We start from the raw sequence: 20,300 nt of genomic DNA, 5'->3' as shown, positions 1-20,300 counted from the left end.
TCCTCTGTGATGCGGGAGGTGGGAGTACATAAACCTCTTTAATCAATGATCAGAGACTACAGTAACACAGTACCGTGGGCCTCCAGAGAGCACACTGTTCCTCCTCATCTTCTCTCTTTCTTTACATTTCTTTACTTCCTTCCGCTCGTCATTCATTATTTGTTATCAGAGCAGTCTCAGCGCCTCTACAGTATGTCCTATTTGGCCATGTATCAGAGCGATAAGACGCTGCTATATAATGCCACATCCAGTTTTCCGATTCCCCATCACTCTGGCCTCCAGCTAAACCCACACAGATGGGTGGACATAGACATACACACACACACGTAAAAAACTAAATATATGTGAGGAAGCACCAGCATGCCAGGCTTACTCAGGAGTAAAATTCGTTAATCCATCCCACATGTCGCGCCATCACATACAAACACACACACACACAACTGAATATGTCTTAATCCTTGACTGCAGACACCACGGGAAAGTAAACACGTTGCATTATATTTCTTTTTCAATTACTCATATCTTCATTTCCATATTGTATAATCCTGAAGACAGCATTTATGGAAGTTTGTAACACCACAAAAAGAAGTTACAAAAGCTGTTCCTAGTCCAAAGAATCCCAACAAGCATGGAAAATTACCAAAACGGTTCAGAGCGCTGGCATTCAGCCGTTAGGGGTGACGAAGCAAGTCGAGTGGATACAGTGATGTCGGCTATCTGTCCAGCCTTTAAATTACCAACGCCAGTCTGATTCTCTGGCAAACAGAGAGCCGGATGCCTCTGAGTTATAGCCGTCTTGACTAAAGCCCTGTCCGGGGCTCGAGATGGATCAGACCTCTGGCAGCATCAATAACACGGCGAGCAGCCCTCAACCAAATTAGAGTGTTAAATTTGGAGGAGAAGAGCCAGTAGGGTGAAGTGTGTGTGTGTGCGTGTGCGTGTGTGTGTGTGTGTTTGGGGATGGAGGGGAATGAAGGAGATTAATGGAGACGGGGACAGGCTGGGGTGGCATATTATCAGTATGGGTCTGTGGATAGATGTTCAGTTTGTCTGCAGGCTGTTGGAGTCCTTGGATAGGCTGTCTGGAGCAGCGAGAGGGCACATTCTCGATGCTGCATATAGAAGTCTATTGATTTTCCTGCCTCTCCCTCCCATCTTCCCTTCCTCCATTCATTCTCTCTCCTCTCCGTCTCTCGCTTTCAGGCTTTTTTCGCTCTCCCTCACTCGCCGTCTCCATGACTTTATGTCTTTTATTACTCCTCTGGTCATTGTTATGACTCTCTCCGGCATAATGTTTTGATAGCCTCTTGAACTCCGATGTGGTACAACACGAGGCAGTCAATTGCCGTCTAACCGCGTCTGTCCCCTGTACGATCCTCAGTCTCGGCAGGATCCTCGCAGCCGACTTTCAAAAAAAGGATTCACCTCCCTCAAATCCTTCCGCCGCCTAATCTGTCATCCTTCTATCTGCTTTCGTCTTCAAGTTTCTCCTCTCTCTTTCTTTTCATGGTGTAATTCCACCATTTTTCCATATCAAACACTCCCACTGAATATAATCCCGTGCTATTGGCTGCTGCATATTAAATGAATAGGATTTGTTGAAGAACAGCCTTTAGGGACACTGGGCTCCATCGTGGTGTGGGATGAAATGCCGTTACACACCACTGTGTGCTGACTGAGCATGGGCTATGTATCCAGTTAACCGGGGGAATAACGGTGCAACCAAAGGGTTGCAGATGAGCTTAAGTACTCTGTGGTGAGAAATCACAATGAGCCTTTTGTGGACATTGCTGACTGCTCGTAATGATAATGCATACCAGTGGCAAAATCCACTGAATTAGCTTTAAGTTCTTAATGCCACACTTTCTTTAAACAGCTGCCTAGATTCCTGGGTTAAATAGTTGTGACCTCCTCAGCAGATTGGGGCTCGCATTTAAAACAAAAACATCCAAATCAATGCTTCTCACGGGTAAGAGACATTGAGGGTATTCGCACCAATCAGCCTCTCAGATCAGATCTCCTCAGATCAGCCTCTATGTTGGAATCGCTGACCTCCTGTAAACTGTATACAGTGGCGAGTGATACTAATCTAATATTGCTAGTAAAGAAGTCCCATATTACTAGCATGCATTGTTAACCCATTTTGTGGCGCTGGAAGGACAACCAGCTCTGGCCGTCAGCTGCACGTCACCCTTCCTCGCTCTCATCTATTTTCCTGTCATCTCTCTGTAAGCTGTCCTGTCCAGTAGAGCCGCGAAAAAGCCCCGAAAGAAAATCTTTCACAATGAAAGATGACAACAGTGCTAGTTGTATCGTCAGTAAAATGATCAAGTATGGGTACAGGAAACAGCAACAACTAGCTGAAACTTTCTACTGTAGGCAACATGAGCTCAATTTTGCAGGAATGTTGTGTATTTGTGTATCTACACATGAGAGCTAGCAAAGCAGCAGGTCTGTTACAGAGGGCAAATATCCTGTTACATTAACATTCAGATCACACAGGCTTCACAACTTTTTTCCACACAGAAAATTGATCAGGAATCAAAAAGGGAATCGATAAACAATCAGACTGATAAGACGAATAACTAATGACATAGTGTTTGATGAACTCTTATCAATTCCTATTCCTTGATTGGAGCTGTGGTTGCAGAAGAGGCCACATAATCGGTTGCTTTTTCTCAGAACATGGATGAACTCTGCTTCATCTGCTGACAAGGTTATGCTCGTGCTATCGCTAACAGCTGCTGTCACACTTGGAGCTAAAGCTTCTCGAGTGCCTGTAACATCTAGAGTAACTTAAGCAGAGCTATACTGGTGGAAAGATCAAAACAGGAGAAAGGAGACATGTTTTCAGCATTCAGGAAGTGCTGTTTTTACATGTGTGTAAGCACGGCTCATGATACTCAGTCTCTCCATGGACCAAGTCAAGTGCTGTTCCTGGAAAAGGTCATTGAACATTACAGCAAGCAGCAATATGAAAGGCAAATATTTGCAGTTTTGCAGTGCGGTTGGTTTTTAAACTGTGAAAGTAAAACACACTGACTAAATAATTCAGTGAGGGATTTCCTGTGTAGCAGGCGGAAAGCTCAAGCAAAATATCTGTTATCAGAGTGTTCGCTGACATTTTGGGGAGTGGAAAATGTTGATTTGTACTTGTAAAAGTCAATGAAACAAGCAGCTATGTTTGTAAAGCTAATGCACCATCAACATTTGGGTTCTTGATATTCTGCAGCGAGCCCCCCAAAAAATCACAGAGAAGCTGTCTTAAAGTGGGATTTTTATGGCGACATAAAAATGCTTTATTATCTTTGCTGCCACAACAAAACCTGGTGATTATTCAGCCTCTAGGAGCCCCATCACAGGCTGCTGTATTTTATTTTGGAGAATGTATGACCCAGAGCTCCCATAATGGCAGATGAATGTCTGAATCTCTTGACTGTTACTGGTAGCAGATCCACAGCAGAGCTGAAAAACAAGTTGCTGTTGTTTTTACGAATATTTTCTCATCTCGCAGCGCTCTTAAGATCAGTTGGACTCAGTAACTAGTGCTAAGCTCCACTTTTCTGTTTCCCTGGACACAACATATGCTTTTTAATCATGTGCTTGTTTTGTTAGTACAAAGAGCCGTATGCTCACATATGCATACAGCATTGTTATGAGAGAATTTGTAGCCTTTTCCTCACGTACAAATTTCCATTTGCTTTCCATTTTTTGGATTTAAAGTTCAATATAATTAGTGCTATTATGTTACCTGCCAAATACATTGACCATCCACTCCTCTTGGCTCACACAGGCAATCCAACGGGCTCGGTAAGGAATAAAACTGCAGAGTAAAACATTAAGCATTCACACTGCAGATGAAACATCACCTGCTTGTTGGAGCATTCAGGCGTCGTCATCTCCTCTGATTTTATTGTAGTCATTCTCATTTAGCCATGTCTGTAAGCCAGATAAGAGACGACCTCTGCTGAGCCATATGTCAGCCCATTAAAAAACACAGTCAGGGATGCACTGAGGAAGGTTGCTTTTTTTTTTATTAAGTCCCTGATGAATTCCTATTTTTCTACTTTTTATTGTCAGCTACAGCCTTAGGGCCCCTGAGGGTGCGTTGAGTTTCACAAAGCAACGAACAACATCACCTCTGTATGCCACCAATTGGGAAATGATAGGAAGGATGGATTGAGACAGAGAGCTTGGCAGGGTGCTGTCAGAAGGAATATAATCCTCTGTGTGGAGTTATTGTGTGACTGTGCAAAGCAGTGAGAGACTCACCTGGTCGGGTTATGTTAGCTGTTACAATGCGGCATTCAGGCGCTATCAGATCAGACGTCAGGAGTCTGCTTCCTTTTATTGAAAGAATATTTCACTTCTCTATCTGTATCCAACAGGTCTGTCCTCTGAGAGGACAAAGAATGGAGACAAACTAGCAGCCTACAGCCATGTTGTTTTTCAGATCAGTTTCTCTCTGCGCCAACACATTGCTTTTATTACCTCTAAACGAGATGGATCTGGATATATATATATATATATATATAAATATATATATATATCACAGTGGAAATAGAGGTTCTATTATGTGTGTAGCACACCCGAAAAGATTTGAATAGCAGCGTCCCTGAGACGTTACTTTCACATTTTCATTCTCCATTTGCAGTCAGACACACGCGTATCTGTCAGCGCATCAGCCAGTCACACATGCCGGAGCACGCCATCGGAAATGGAGCCACCCGTCATCAAAGTTAACGGTGAAATGTATGATTTCAAATTGAGGTATTTTCTAGCTACATAGGAGTGGCAGTGGAGAGGATGAGTGCACCCAGCTGGGGTTTTTTCGAGCTGCCAGATTGCCTGAGTGACTTCACTCCCTCTCACTCTCCCCGTTGCTGAAGGCAGAGCGGAGCAGCGGCAGCAGGGGTGTTTGGCTCCCAGCATCAGTCACAACGCATCATGCAGCAGCCAGCCCACAGCGGGTGAAAGGGTTGAGGGGTCCCTTCATGTAGGGCTTGTCAGACACACCCACAGATCTGTCCCGGCGGGGGAGGACTCAGACGGGGGGGGCGGGGGGGGGATGAGGAGTCACAAGGAGGGGAAGGTTTCTTATTGTGTTTGATGTGAGTGTGTGAACTATCGAATCCGGTGAGCTTTAAAGAGAAAGCTTGTGTTTGCAAATTGCAAATGGTGGCTTGGAGGCATTTTGGGAAGCTTCTTTTTCAGAGGTCAAGTAAAGTAGTTCTTTGTTGAGTTTTAAACAGGTCTCCAGGCAAACCCTCCTGCCCACGGCTTGCTTCTCCTAATAGTGCTGCCCCGCTGTCAGAACAACTTCTTGATAGTATCCACAGTGGAATACGAACATGCAGGCGAGATAGTGTGAGATCCCTAACCTCTGTGTGTGTGTGTGTGTGTGTGTGTGTGTGTGTGTGTGTGTGTGTGTGTGCGTGCGTGTGTGTGTGTCCTGCTTTTGATTTCTGATTACGGCCTTTTGTACTGGCATAATTGCAACAAACTGCACAACACGCCCGGTCAGTGAAGTGCAAGGTCAGTGAAGTTATGTCCACGCATACTTATTATTTTAGTTCATATTTGGGAGGTACAATGTGTGCAGGAGGTCTGGGAGAAGCAGAATATAAATAGGAGGGTTTGGTGATTAATAATTGTCTTCTCAGCCAGTCACATCATTTGTCTCGTCCCCTCTAAGCAGCTGTGCCAATCACAGTGGGACATGATGAAAATGGCTCATCAAATGGAGAGAACAGAGGGAAAGAGTGCAAAGCAGCTTCTTCAGATAGTGAAACAGCGGTTTTTTTTTGTTTTTTTTTCTTTAAAGCTGCAGACAAAACGCCACAAATGTGATCCCTCAGTAACTATTCTCTGCAGGCACTGCTTGATTTCCGATTCACTTCTGTCAGATTTAACCAAAATAATCACACAGTCACATTTGTTATTACAGTAAAGTGACATTTCAAAATGCATATTAAAAAACTTGCTTTTCTCATTTGTTTAAACTGGTTTGATTTATTTGTCATTAAACAACACTGGTTTGCATAACGAAATGAAAGTTTGTCACTTGACTAACTAAAGATAATTAGGCTATAAACATACAAACATAAACATGTAGTGCATTTTTTTAATTTGCATCTGGGTGGGTGTAAACAGTAAACAAGATTGTGATGATACTGTGAAGGGCATCTTCCCATTAAATGATCGACTGCAGGTAAACACAAATCAACTTTAACTGCGTATGAGCACCAAGCATCAATGTTAATAACACAGAGTCCACCTCTCCCTGCCCGCTGTAGTTTGACCACTGTAGTAACCACTGATTAAAACGTCTTGATCCGGGATCTTGTGGTGGAGACAGATTGTCTTTGAATATCAATCTCTGATTTCCCAGTCCCAGACATAATAATAATAAATCATAATTATTCAATGTTCAACTAATTCATTTTTTTTAATCAAAGTTGATGAAAAAGACTAAAAAGAGGTGTCTAGTACGACAGCTGTTGCTTACATACACACAAATATATCCAACTAGTTTGATGCCCAGGGACGCTTGTGTGTTTTTCTTTTGCAGCAGCAGCCTGGTGTTTCCACAATGAATCGCTTTGCAATCTGACATGACTGACTTCAAGTAGAAACTTCAGATGCACTTCTGTCCTTTTGTTTTCAGACGGCTTTAGGGATTTTAACTGAATCTGAACTTCCACACAGTCTATAAGCAGTGGAGGAAGTCACGGAAACAACACAGCCTGTTTTACCCACATTCTGGCTCTTTACATCACTTTATCACTTTACATTTGCATTTTTGATGCTGATTTAAAGCTGTGAAGTGGTTGGAGAATATCTAATCTACTGCTGCATATTTTAATCACCTTAATTGTATGAGCCGTCATCATAACTCTGACACACAGACACAATTTTAGTCAGAAAAGCAGCACATCTGCTTGCACTACTTAATTTGCATGTAGCTCGCATCTGTTGCACCTCCAGCTCTCTCACCGTACAGTCCTCGCTGCGCAGGGTGAAGTTCATTTCAAGGTCAAGAGCGCACACATTTGCCTTTGTGCTCCCTGCACAACTTTGTGTGCCAGAGAAGACATATTCATCATCCATACATACACTGAGGCATTGATGTTTAACAACACGTTCTTTTCAGTAATCGTGTAAGTCACAACATGAATAATTCACGATACATCACTGGCAGTAACCGTCAGCCTGCTGCTTTCATTATTGTGTGCATGTAGAATATTGCTGGATGATTTTTAAAAACGAGGAAACGAGGTGGATTCAATATTTTCATTCAACAAAGCCTCTGAAAACAAGAGCAAAGACACAGAGAAGTGGGGGGGGGGGGGAATCAAGGTGGATAGAATGTGTTTGTGATGATAAGCCAGGATGGATTATTTTCCTGCCACTCTGACAGCCCTGATAATGCAATTTATTTAGGACGAAAGGAGACGCCACAAGTGCCACTCTTGTAACAATAGACCCTCAATTTCTTCATCAGTCTCGCCGAGCGGGCCCGCTGAATTGGGCTGTATTGAATTGCTGGCATGTTACTCCTCCCTGGTCCTCTCCGGGCTGATTCAGTGTGACGCTCGGTTCACCGAGGTGCTCACTAAGAGCGCATCGGCTGCTTTCTGCTGTCTCAGGCTTCTGGCACTGTGGCTAATTGCAAGTGTCATGCTTTCTCATAGTTTGTGTGCGTGCAGGCCTGTGTGTGTGTGGATGTGTTTGCTTGTGCAGAGAAGAGGAAAAACATGTAATGCAGTTGAGAAGAGGTGAAGTTGGAAGTGGAGAGGACTCTGGATCTAAAAATTTTTATGTGGATTTATGTGGAAGAACTCTAACTTATACACGGTGCATGTCCTCATGTCACATACACCTGTGGGTCTGCTTACACCATACAGATATGACTGTAAATTGATAATAGCACCAAGTAACTTAATAATAACTTGGAACAGGTTTATATATTGGCAGGTGAGCCCTGGTTATTTGAGTATCCCAGTGTTGATTGCAACTCTCGGTGTGTTCATTAATAATTAACGCATTACTGTAATGGATTACACGTGGGATGTTTGACACAACCGACTGCAGTCTTGTTTTCATCCCTTTCACCCCTGGACACACACACAAAGGTGGTGTAAGGTATACAAAGCCAGACACAGGGCCCCGCATGTGGTCAGACGGACAGAAATAGCTGCTCCCTCCCCCGCGGTGCTCATCAATCCTAGTTTGTCAGAGGCTGCTCCGCTCAGGCCGGGTGCAGTAATCACATCGCTACACCTGCTCCATCTACAACCTCCCCCTCTAAGATATGAACTCCTTCTCAAAGGACGGCAGCCTTTCAGGTGGCCGAGCCGGGTTCAAGCCTCGATTGGGCAAGTATCGAAGTTGTCAGTTGTCCTTGTGCAGCTTCAGTAACCGACCAGGTGCTCTGATCTCCCTATTTTGTGTAGCAGAACGTGTTTTTTCTTCTTTTCTGTCTTGTTAATCATCTCCCAATTTATCTTGCACACCACTGGTTCAGACTAACAGCTGGTGCAGAGGGTTAAAAGGCAGAGGTGGAAGCTTGGTTTCAGGGAGACGAGGCAGTGCTGACCCTCCCTGTGGTGTGTATGACCTCATGGACCATAGGGCTGAAGGGTGTAATACTCCACATACAGCAGACCGTGAGCCTCTGCACACATTAGATTGTCTGACTTTGCAGACTGACATCATCAGCACCAAACCAGAGCATCTCCACCGACAAGTAAACGTAACCTCTGTCTCCTCTCCATCTCTTCTTCTCTCCTCCACCACCTCCTCGCCTTCCCTGTTCGCCCTTATATGGCTCACCTCTGTAAATCAATCACTTTGAAGTAATCTGAAACTGCGCCGGGGTCTGCATCGTTGTGCAAGAGAGAGGTGTTATCTATATTTCAGCAGAAATAGGTTTCATATATCCTCCGGTGTGATTCAGCTTGCCGTGGCAGTAATTGTAGCTCATCTGCAGAGAGTGACTGTACTGTCTGGGGACACGTTGATACATGGATCATATTGCTACCTGTGAGTCCGTCTGCTCTGTCCATCCTGTCAAAGGAGAGATGGAAACTTGGACTCGTGCAGATGACTCAGTGAGCAGCGCTCAAGTTCAGCCAGACAGTCGTTGCACCTAATTATCAGCTTTGAATTGCCTGGAACAGTTCATGCTATATATTCTCTGATGTGAACTTCAGCACATTCTTAAATGCCTGTTTTTAAAGAAACTTTTTTTCATAGTTCTGGCCGTCAGTTTTATGTGTATATGCGTCATTACACTCACTGCAGAGATCTGGTAATCGAGAACACGGGACCGGGGGAACAGGCGTGATCATGCAGGGCGAAAAAAGACAAACTAGTGAGTGGAAAACACAAGCTTAAATACAAACTGCAGGGGAGACTAATAAGAAACAGGTGGAACTAATAAGGTAATCCGAAAAGAAATGAGGAATACATTTACCAAGATAAAACAAGAAACAACTGTTTAGCTGTCATTTGAGAACAATTGTGACCAGGCTGCCATTTTATTCCAGCTTGAAAAAACTGCTCCAACTTGTGTCACTCAACAAAACATTACACATTAGGTTGCTCTCATTGGTCGGTAGATCTATTCAACTGCATCCTGAGGCATTCTGGTCTGCGGCCATTGATAACACCCCTTGGAAATCGAAAATGAATCGAGAGAGACCGGACTAATGTGCATTTGTGAATTAGTCTGGCGATGCCAGGATAATCTGGGTAAACAGTGTCAACTGCTCTGTTGGTGTTGGCTGTTGCGATGTCGCTGTGTTTCCAGGTTTCAGTATGTGTTTTGATGAGTATGACACCATCACCTGAAATAACTGAATCATCTGTTGAGAAGTCTTTATTTAGTCCTTTTCCAGATGTGTTGTTGCTGCTGGTTAGGGTTGCATTCAGCACTGACAAAGCCACTAACACTAATGTATAATATATGCCTTTCTTTGCTCTGTGACATCACTAAACACATAAAACACATGTTCACTGTAGCCACCATGCTAGCGACAGTATGAATATTTCACTCTTCAGACTCGTCGAGCCGTCACAGTGATGACGACACCGACTGCGTTTAAGGCCATACTTCGCAGTTAAGCGCAACCATCCATATGGCTCTAACTGTTCTGTGTGCCTCAGTACCTTTTAGAGACGTACTGTAGCATTAAATTTTAACGGGGCAGCTCTTGCCGGGCCCAGGTGATGGCTTATCACGCTCATAGATGGGGAACACTCGAACAGGCCGAGGCATGATCTCTGTCTCAGCAAAGCTATTACAAGGTTCAGTGAGTCCAAGCACAGCAACGCGGCAGGCGATAAGCAGGTGTACATACACTAAATGTAAGTGCTTGTGTGTGCAGTTTTGCTCTGTGTGTCACACGTTCAGTGTTTCTGTCAGCACAAGCTTTTCCTGCAGGACCCCGTATGTGTTGAATCTGCTAACCGCTCAGCTTCAGACTTCATGGGATGCAAGACATTTCCCTTATCGCAATCCTCTTTTATGGTCCATTCTAAATCCTGCCTGTATGTATGAGTTGACATCGGGGAGTAGCTTTTTCCGAATATGCCACGACGTTTAGATAATCTCTCTCCTGAGAGGCTTAGAAAAAACTTAAGATGACCCCGTAGAGCAGTAAAATGTCACACAGAGAACATATTTCAAGAAACTCGGAAGGGATGATTCAGTATCTGCTCAATGCGAGGGGAGAAGACTTTACATCATCTATTAGACCTGAGAGCTGAACCCATGTAAGTCTTAGCATGGCTCTCTTTCGTTACACCTCCCTATCTACGTTTCTCTTTTACATACAGGGGCGTCTGTCTCCTCCCTCTTTTTTGGACTCTCTTTCTGTCTTTCACACACACAAAAAAAGAAGATGCACAGAAGGAATGGAAGAGGCGACCTATTTTGAGACCAGTGTGTAATTAATCATAAGCTAGCAGCAAGCATTAAGAGAGGAGGAAATGTATGATAGCTCCCACTGTGACTTTCTGTCCCTCCCTCGCTGACATTTTCTCTCCCTCTCTCTCTCTTTCTCAGTCCATGTCTCTCGTTCATGCGTGTGCCTCTCTATGCTAAATTTTAATGTGTATCCTCTCCTTCCTGTTTCTCTCTCTCCCTCTGTCTCATTCCTTTTTTAATCTGTTTTTCACTTGCATATTAATTTCCATGTGTTTGCACACACATGCGCGCTAGCACGCAGATTACTAATTATGAAAACCGCAAAATGTCATCCAAACAAATGAATGTTTAAACACTGAACCAGTCATCTCTTTTTCGCTGATACCGTGCAAGTTCATCCATTTATGCAGAAGATTTCTCAACACAATCTTCTTCAAAAGTGCTGCCTCATGTCTGTGCACTGTATGATGTCACCTCTACGACTGCAGGCTACTGTTTGTGGACAGCTGGTGAGGAACGCAGTCTCATTTGTGTGTAATAAGTCGTTACTAATTGCCTACAGATTGGATCAATGTCCTATTCTGCTACAGCTCAGCTCAGCTCAGCTCGGAGACAGCCCTGCCACCATTTATCAGTGCTTTTAGTTGAGGAAGAGTCCTTTTCATCTCATAATTAAGGAAGTTTTGCTTGAACTGGTCAAATTGAGTCAACAAACGGGTTCTTTTGTGGCGTAAAACCAATCGGAATGCACTTTTAAAGTTTATAAGGCTTTGAGCACACGCGTGCCCACACACGAACAGTTGTCACACGCTAGCTTTGCCCTATCAGCTGTTGATGCCATCGACTTAAATCTTAAGAAGCTTACGGATTTCTTTTTAAGATATGTCACTCTCACTTTTCACGATGCCAAAGAAAAACCCTGTGCTGTATTCATGCAAATAGCAACACAAGCCCTCTGCGGCGTGATGGACTGGGAGAACAGCCATGAGAAGTTCACCTTTTGGCTACTGAAGCCTTCCTCGCTGAGGTTACTTGATGACCCGGTCCTCAGCTGTCAGTTACACTGTGTGCATCACTGCCTTCTGCACTGCAGAAGATACATGTCCGCCTCGGCTGTGATTCAAAGTGGAGGAGGCGTTTGTGTAGCTGAGGTTTAATACTAAAACTGTCAGACTTATCTTTGGCAGTGCAAGTGTGACTCAGGCAGAATAATGCATAGGGATGGGTTTGCAGAGCACACAGGTACAGTTAACTAACTTAAACACACCACAAGCAGTTTTTTAACAGTCTCACAGCCTGAGAAAGAAGCTGCTCTGTAGTCAGGTCTCATTTGGCTTATTATTTACGAAGACATAACATTATTAGGGAATGATGATAACTTTAGCTTTAGCTCAACAAATCTACCATTACCGAGCAACCACGCTAGCTCTACATGTAATCTATAGATCTCTACAACACAAGGTGGTGGTGCTAGTACCCCTTTTGACCGCAGGGGCCGCCAGAATCAACAAAACATGACTGTTCCTTATAGCAGCTTTAAATGATAGCGAATGTCATGATAATTTGACCAGTTTATTTTGTTAATTTATTATTTTTGTATTTGCTCACTAAACTCTTGCCTCAGGCAGTTTGATCTTTGCCATGGCATATCTGAATTTTGCTGTAAAAGTGTAATGGGTTAAAAGTACACACAAGGCAGGTTGTGTATAAAAGTGATACACAAGCTGCCTTGAGAGGTTTGTTCTCCAGAAATGTATTTTGGCACCCGGAGTGATTTTAGTCCAAGTTTGAGCTGAAATAGCTTTTCACATCACATTACCTAATTTGCCTGAAGCGTTGCAGTGGACAGCAGCAGTGGAAGCAACCGAGGTTCTGGCTGATAATCTCCTACCTCCACCTACTTTCCCTCATGAAAACACGCTGAAGTCAGTGACATGCTTTCATCCACTCTCGCTTGATTGAACGGCAGAACGGAGATCTTAGTCATGTTGTGAAAATGCGACAGCAGCAAACTAATCACTTGAGCGCGCTTGGACAGTACACAAGTCACATCACAATGGGTCTTTTTGACATTGACATCATGATTTATCATAACTGTGACAGTGTTAGTGAGCTATCTTGAAGGTGCTAGAAGGTGAACCGCACCCCATCCTTGCTTGTGAACGATGCCACTTTCATACCCATGGATGGATGGATGGATGGATGGATGATGGGTGGATGGATGGATGGATGATGGGTGGGTGGATGGATGGATGGATGGATGGATGATGACTCAAACAGCTCCTTTTCACCTTTTCCACATTTTCTCTCCTCCATCATCTGACATTTTTACACCCAATCAGGCATCGCATTTGTTTTATTTTATTTTAAGTTTCACGCACTGCTCACCTAAAGATTTTACTATCTCCATCAGAACGTCGTTAACCTTTTAGCAATATATGTTTTCCAAGCACGTACGGTGTTGTTTTTTCCTCCCTGCTGTTGATTTAAGAAATTAGCCTTTCTCTAATGGTTTCCTCCTTCAGCGAATCACTTTTATGCATTTTCAAAGGCAGCCTTTTCATCATCACCCCAGCCCAGTGTATCAACAGAAGCCTCTCTGCAGCAGTGGGAGTCTATCTCCCTGTTACACAGGAAATTGAACACACGCTCGTATTACTGTATATATCAGCAGCCTGCAATGAGTCAGGGTCACACAAACATCCATAAACACACACACACACATATGTATAAACACACACACACACACAAATGACGGTATTCCCAGACTTTCAGGGGAACTGCACTCTGTGTTCTGTTCAGCATCTCTCCACTCATACATCATTAAGTGAGTCTGGGTGTTGTTATGGTGAAGATGCACTGTATTAGATGGCCTGACAGATTGTGTCAGGGGCTGCAATCCTATCACGATTGGATAATAAAAAGACAGTTAATCTAGCCAGTTCCCTACAGTCCTCCTTTGCACACAGAATAAAAAATCCTGACGCCTGCTCTGCGCTCTAGCCGTCCTTGTCAAACTCTCCTCCTCCCATCCTAAAATATAAGAGCAATAATTACGACTTAATCTCCTCAATCTCCCTCATTCATCCGCCAAAACATTCCCCATGAAGAGGCATGGAGTTATAGCTCAGCAACGTAAAATGTGTTTATTACCTCCTCTGCAAAGCTGTAATGTGCCATAAAAATAGGTGCCCGCGCTGGTATGTACGACTGGGTGATGATCAGCTAATTTATGAGGACCTTGGCTCATCAGTAGGACCTGGGATGTGAGGCAGGAGAACGGCAGTAGGGGGTCGACTCAGCACATTGTCCTTCGCCTGGCGAGCATCAGTCATGATAAACAGGGGCATGGCAGTCGCAACAACAGCCAATCCGTCACCTTGTAGAAAGTCATAGGGACAGGGACGAGTCTACGTACCGTCTGCCCGTTCCACTCTTCCTCTGTCTCTGTCAGAGAGCAGTGGGAGGAAGGGCTCGGTAAGGATAATGAGAGGGGCATAATGCTGGCTCATCGCCCGTCCAAGTTTGTCAACATTCAAAGCACTTTCATAATGTTCTTTCTCTGTAAAATGAATTATAAATTCACATTTGTCAGTTAACCCTCCTCCCTTCTTCCTCACCGTCTGCCTTTACAGTGGAGAACAACCCGTGCCAGACCAACCCCTGTCTCCACGGAGGGAGCTGCCTGCAGGAAGGTGACGGCTATAGCTGCTACTGTCCACAGGGCTTCTCTGGAGAGAGCTGCGAGATCGGTGAGTCACTGCCAGGTCAGGGCTGAGCGGGGACACCTCAGAGGTCGGCAGCTGCAGACAGATTGCTGTGTCATTGGGCATAAGGGAGGACAGACAAGCATATGTTGGTTTAGCATTTAACACATGTACTCTACTGTGCGATGAACTCAGGAGGGTGTTTTCCCTCGTGTTATGTTTCCTTCTTTGTTAAAACATCTTTGGATCCGACCTCAATGCACACAAAGCCAAGAGGAGCTTTTCCTGTCAGGTCCTCTAGTTTCGACTCAAGCTCCCAGGCTGAAAGTAAGCTGGAAATATCCATATGGTGCAGGTCATCCAGTTGTGACAGAGGTTGCTGATGTGTGCTCAGCTGTGTGTGTGTGTTTTTGTGCAAGTGTGTGTTTCACCCCCTGCCCCAAGAGTAGAAAGCAGCTCATCATTCCACTGAGCTGTGTGATGGGAGAATGTGGCTGTCAGAAAGCGACTGCATGCTGTTTGTGTTGCATGTGTGTGTGTGTGCGTGCGTGTGTGTGTGTGTGTGTGTGTGTGTGTATGTGAGAGACATGCAAGGACACATGGGCCACAGAGGAACCATGCTCGAGCTCAGTGGGGGATAGAGCAGTTGATTAAAGTGCTGGAGTGGTGGCGCATGCTGATGCAGAAGACGGAAGACAGAAATGAAAAGAAAATAAAGAGAAGAAAAAGAAGAAGAAGAAGAAGATGCAGCATTGGCGGAAAATATCAAAGTGAATTTCTCGCTTTTTATGAGACTTTCAAAAAATCAGCAGCGTGAACCCCACAGGGTTCAATAGAGCTTTAACACATCACAGTTGGTACAAAGTTGTTGTTGACGGCTTTTAGCCTGCACCACTGATTCTGGGTCTTGGCCAAAGAACTGCGGGTTAAACCATAGTGAATATTTGATCATGCACAGAAGCTACATTGGTGTTTATGTGAGCGGAATCACTTTAAAGATCAAATAAACAGTCAAATAAACCGGCAGATTTCCTTTCCATGAACCTCCTGAATTACTAAAGACCACGCAGCATGTTGAACGTTGTGTCCGGCGTCTTGAGCTCCATGTGTTCCATATTCATGCACACAGAGACAACAGGCCCAGCTGAGGTCTGAAGGGCCATAACTCATGGTAAGAGGTCACAGATCAGGGGTCAGAGGTCATTAGAGGCCTATTGTCATGGGTCTGTTTATCAATAACCTTTAATGCTTTATACCCAAAAGTACACATTATGCAACATTTAGGTGTGGCTTAGTGTGAATGCCGTTGGAGATCAATCCACAATCTGGTGCTGGATCAATAATTTGTGACAAATGCATGCTAACTGCATGAATTACACACACATGTAGTTTCTAATGATTTGCAGCAGTCGATTTGGTCAGGGTTTGTTATTGAATGAGAGCAAAGGTAATGGCTTTTTGTAGGCAGTTGAAATAAATGATGACATTTCAGCTGAAAAGTTGGGAGAGAAACGCATTCATGAAATATTTGTTATTTACTGATTAACTCTGCGCTTGCGTGACTTTCCTTTGGCTTTCTTCTCTCAGGAGTGCTTAATTGCCTTTCCCTGTTTGGTGTTGATTATGTTGCTAAACAGCTGCATATCTGATTTTTTTTATAATGATTACGGGCAAAGGCAAAAAGGTTAATTGCCTGTAATAGTGAATGCTTGACCACAATTTTACCAAGTTAACACAGTGCTGTTATGGAGGAAAAGCATGCCTTAAATACTGTTTTGCATTTCAAAGCTGCAACTCTTGTCTCCTTAAGTTCATCACTCATTAATGTATCCTTCAGTTTCAAACACTTACATTGTTATATTGTTATATTGTTTTTTTCATATATAATGACTTATTTTAACCATTTTCGTTAATTAACTGTATGGTTGATTTATTGTTAATGTGAATAATTGACTGTAAAAATAAGACTTAAGTCCTTTTCAGACATGCAGTCCTTACCTGAAATGTTCAGGAACTGTTCTCTGAGCAGGTTTCCCACGTAAAGACTGGGTAACACTTGAAAATGCTGGTTCGGCTGTGTTGTAAATGAAAGCAGCAACGTTGCAGGGACGAGACAGTTTCGGGTAAAGCGAGCTAACCAATCACAAGATTCACTGATGATGATGACAATGATGAAACTGGATAGATTAAGAATTTAGTAAGCGCAGAGGGACTCGCTCTAATTCTGTGCTGTTAAATATTAAACATTACAAGAACATTAGCATCGGACAAAAACAGCTCCTTACCTGCCATGTTCCTGAAAATATTAGGAGACATCTTTTGCTCAAAGCCCCAAGAAGAGAACCAGGCTTTGATGCTAATTTGACATAGTAATGTAATAATGACGTCTTGTGAAGCACAGGGGCCCAAAAAGACTTTTTGGATGTTGTCATCCTCTCAGATGGATTTAAAAAAAATTAAATGCTAAAATTGGACACCAAATATATAAATAAATGTGTGGGAATCACTGCTGTATCCAGTCATTATACGTCCATCACCATCTTCTTCTTCTGCTGAGTTGTATGGCAGTTGACATCCTTAAGTGTTGCATTACAACCATCTGCTGGACTGTCCCTTGTGCAAGATAGAAGTGTGTACTGAATGTTGCTGCATGTGTGCCTTAAAGAGGCTCGAGAAACTAACTAAATAATAATAGCAGCAGAGGCATATAAACCAATATCCCCTGCACTGCTTCTGATCTTAATGTGAACTGATTATTTAGGAAAAATGAGGCAGTGGCTCCACAGCTGCAGCACCTTAGAGGCTGTCTCCAGGACTTGGCTCGTAGCTGCAATTATTTGGGAAGAAGCGTTTTGGGGAGCTGCATTATTGATGGCCTATGTTTCTACTGTGGGTCTGTAGTTAATATTTATGAGGTTAGGGGAGAGAGAGACGAAGAAGCAACTGTGGACGTCTCAGCGTTAGCACTCCAACTCATCTTTATGAAGTCTGTCCCTTCATCTGTATTCCTGGCTCAGCCTGAATTGATTCAGGGCTGTCAGTCAAGACACATGGACCATAGCATACAATATAACACCCTTGTAAAAAAAAAAAAAAAAAAAAACGTAAGCTATAAGTTATAGTATCCCATTGCTCATCAGGACCGTTTGGTTAAGTCTGGCTCCTGCAGCGGAATAAGTGATTAATGAGACACAACACAGCCTGTCACTTTGATGGCCATGTGTTGAGACACAGTAATGAATTAGATTTTCCTTCCCCACAGCTGGAATGAACATTTGTTCACACATATGAGAGAATAAAATATAGCCCAAAACAAAGATATAAAAAACCCCTAGGGGCATTCTTCACTGATTATGTCCAGATAATATTGTCTCTAATCTGTCTTGTGTTTACACGAAAAAGCAGGTAGTTATGATATGTCTGTCTGTCCTGCTGTTCAGCAAATGTTTTGAAAAGATCACTGTGCATTTCATCTTTCTGTTTTGCTGAACTCGTCACGCTAGGACATCTTACAACTTCACCGTCGGTTATTAGTAGTAGTGATTCCAAGCCTGAGCAGAAATCTAATCAGACAGAGCAATTGAAATCACCAGTGTGGGTGTGCAGAGCCTTTAAGTTGATAGAAGATCAATCAAGCTGTGCAGCAAAGTCAAAGTATGGCTCAAAGTCTGTGTTGCATCCATCTTCTAAAGCATACACCAGATCCTGTCCATTCTACAGAACAGTTCAGACCAAACAACCCACTCAGTATGCAAGAGCACATAGCATTTAAACTTTAGGAAATGGCACTCACAGTGTGAAACCAGAACAAATTGTGTGTTTTTCTCTAATTACTGCAGTTTCCAGTACAGCAGTAGCTGAAGACACAGTGTTGCACCGCTGTTAAAGCAGCAATATGTCCAGAACTTTACTTAAACATATTCAACAAAAAAAAAGAGATGGAAACAGCAGAAATGCCAAACTTTCACAATGATGATGTCACGATAGCTATACCTACTAATTTTGCACAATTCATTCTTTGAACTATACAAAACAAATACTCACTGGTGCTGATACTTTCAATTGTTTTACAGGCCCTCATCAGCAGACTGACTTTGTTCAGTTACCAAAGTCAACATGCTGGTAGATGACTTAATTTTCAGTTGATGTCAGTGTAAAATGTTCAAGAGGTGCTACACCCAGAAACAGTTTGAACATTCACACTTCATTGACACCTGAGGAAACACGCAATTAAGTAGAGTCTGATTTGTCAACTACATAGTTCTGCTTTTCACTTTTTCTGTGTTTTCCTACATGTAACGTGGCTGATTCTTTAAAAGTGACCAGTCTCGCACGCATGGAAAGCGAGGTAACCTCAACATTTTATTGCCTGATGTTGACATGTCTATGTCTAACCTCTGACAGTTTAAAATGGGTTTTTAAGTACAATATTTTTAGTTTATTTTAAATCAAGAGCTCACAAAAAGAGTGATTAGTTTTAAAGGTTAAGACACATCCTTGTTTTACATTTATATTGTGTCCATCTTTGTGTATCTTGAAAATGAAATCTCATTCTGTTTGACAGCAGCAGCTATTTCTGTTGAGTTCAGATGCGGTTTGTTGTGAAGGAAACGCATTAACCTGTCTCAGTCTATTACTGAACACAGATCAGCAAATCACTGTGATTCTAACTGGAGCAGGAGTTAGGGAAATTATTTCCGGTCGACCTCTGTTTGTTCTTCAGAAAGACCTCAATCAGCCCATCAGGCAGTCTGTCAGTCAGGAGGGAAAAAGAGAACAGGCAGGTAAATGATTGTGAGACGGTCGTGCACCTGGAATAACCAGCAAATAGAAACAGACACATAAATGCTTTGTTTACTTCATGGCTCCTCGACGTGTGCTTTCTGGATTACCCAAATGCAGAACGGGTTCTGGGGTCAAGATGAATAAATCATCCTCTTCAAAGGAGGAAATTACTCTGATCCCACTGTTCTCTCTTCCTGTCTTCTGACCCCTGTCCCTCCTCCATTTTCTCCATCCTTTGCATGTTGAATTAGAGTAGATGACAGTAGCTGAGCTGCTTCAGAGGAGCCTCGACAATTTGGCCGAAGTGATACACGCTCCGGCGGTCGTCTTGCTTTTTCTTTCCTGCTCCACTTTCTCCTCTTTCTCCATTATCGGCTTTTTAATTCCTCCTCAATTCCTCAAGCAAATCAGTCGGAAAGAACAGCCGGAGTGCTGGCGGGAATAAAGTAGCCCACCACATGTGAGAAAGGCAAACACATCTCGGCCATCCTATTACAGTAACGTTCAGTCAGGTTCACAGGTGGTTTGAAAAACTCCCAGGTCAATTTCAGCAAAATAAATTGAATAGCAACATCCTCTATCTGCACACAGCAATGTCCTCGAGTTGGTTTTCTGCTCGACAGGAAGCACACCTGATGCTTTTTTAAATATTATTTTGCACTTCCACACACAGTCTGGCCACAACTCCAATCATGATGATTAGATCTGAGTTTCACCTCCCACTTCCTTCCTTCCTCTCCTCCATCGCTGCTCTGTACTTTTTATTTTTTACACAATTTACACTAACTATGAAGACCACACCTGTTATGCATTCATAATACTTAATCACTACCCCCTTAAGCACACCATGCTCTCTGATGCACTACATCAGCAGT

General features: G+C 43.3%; 1 protein-coding gene across 6 annotated transcripts in view; it reads left to right on the top strand.

Annotated features, from left to right (window-relative positions):
* The window catches only part of ncanb (neurocan b), a 182,673-nt gene that overhangs the window by 107,752 nt on the left and 54,621 nt on the right, over window positions 1–20,300 (top strand). For all 6 annotated transcript variants that reach the window (XM_084354923.1, XM_084354927.1, XM_084354926.1 and 3 more), the window contains one exon: window positions 14,569–14,685. In XM_084354923.1, coding sequence (XP_084211049.1) covers window positions 14,569–14,685 — 117 coding nt within the window. The remainder of the gene's footprint in view (window positions 1–14,568; window positions 14,686–20,300) is intronic.

This window comes from Pagrus pagrus (genome assembly GCF_965226575.1).
Source record: "Pagrus pagrus genome assembly, chromosome: 6".
In the NCBI taxonomy this organism is placed as follows: Eukaryota; Metazoa; Chordata; class Actinopteri; order Spariformes; family Sparidae; genus Pagrus; species Pagrus pagrus.
The sequence above is the reverse complement of the archived record's forward strand: the minus strand, read 5'-3'. Positions and strand labels throughout refer to the sequence as shown.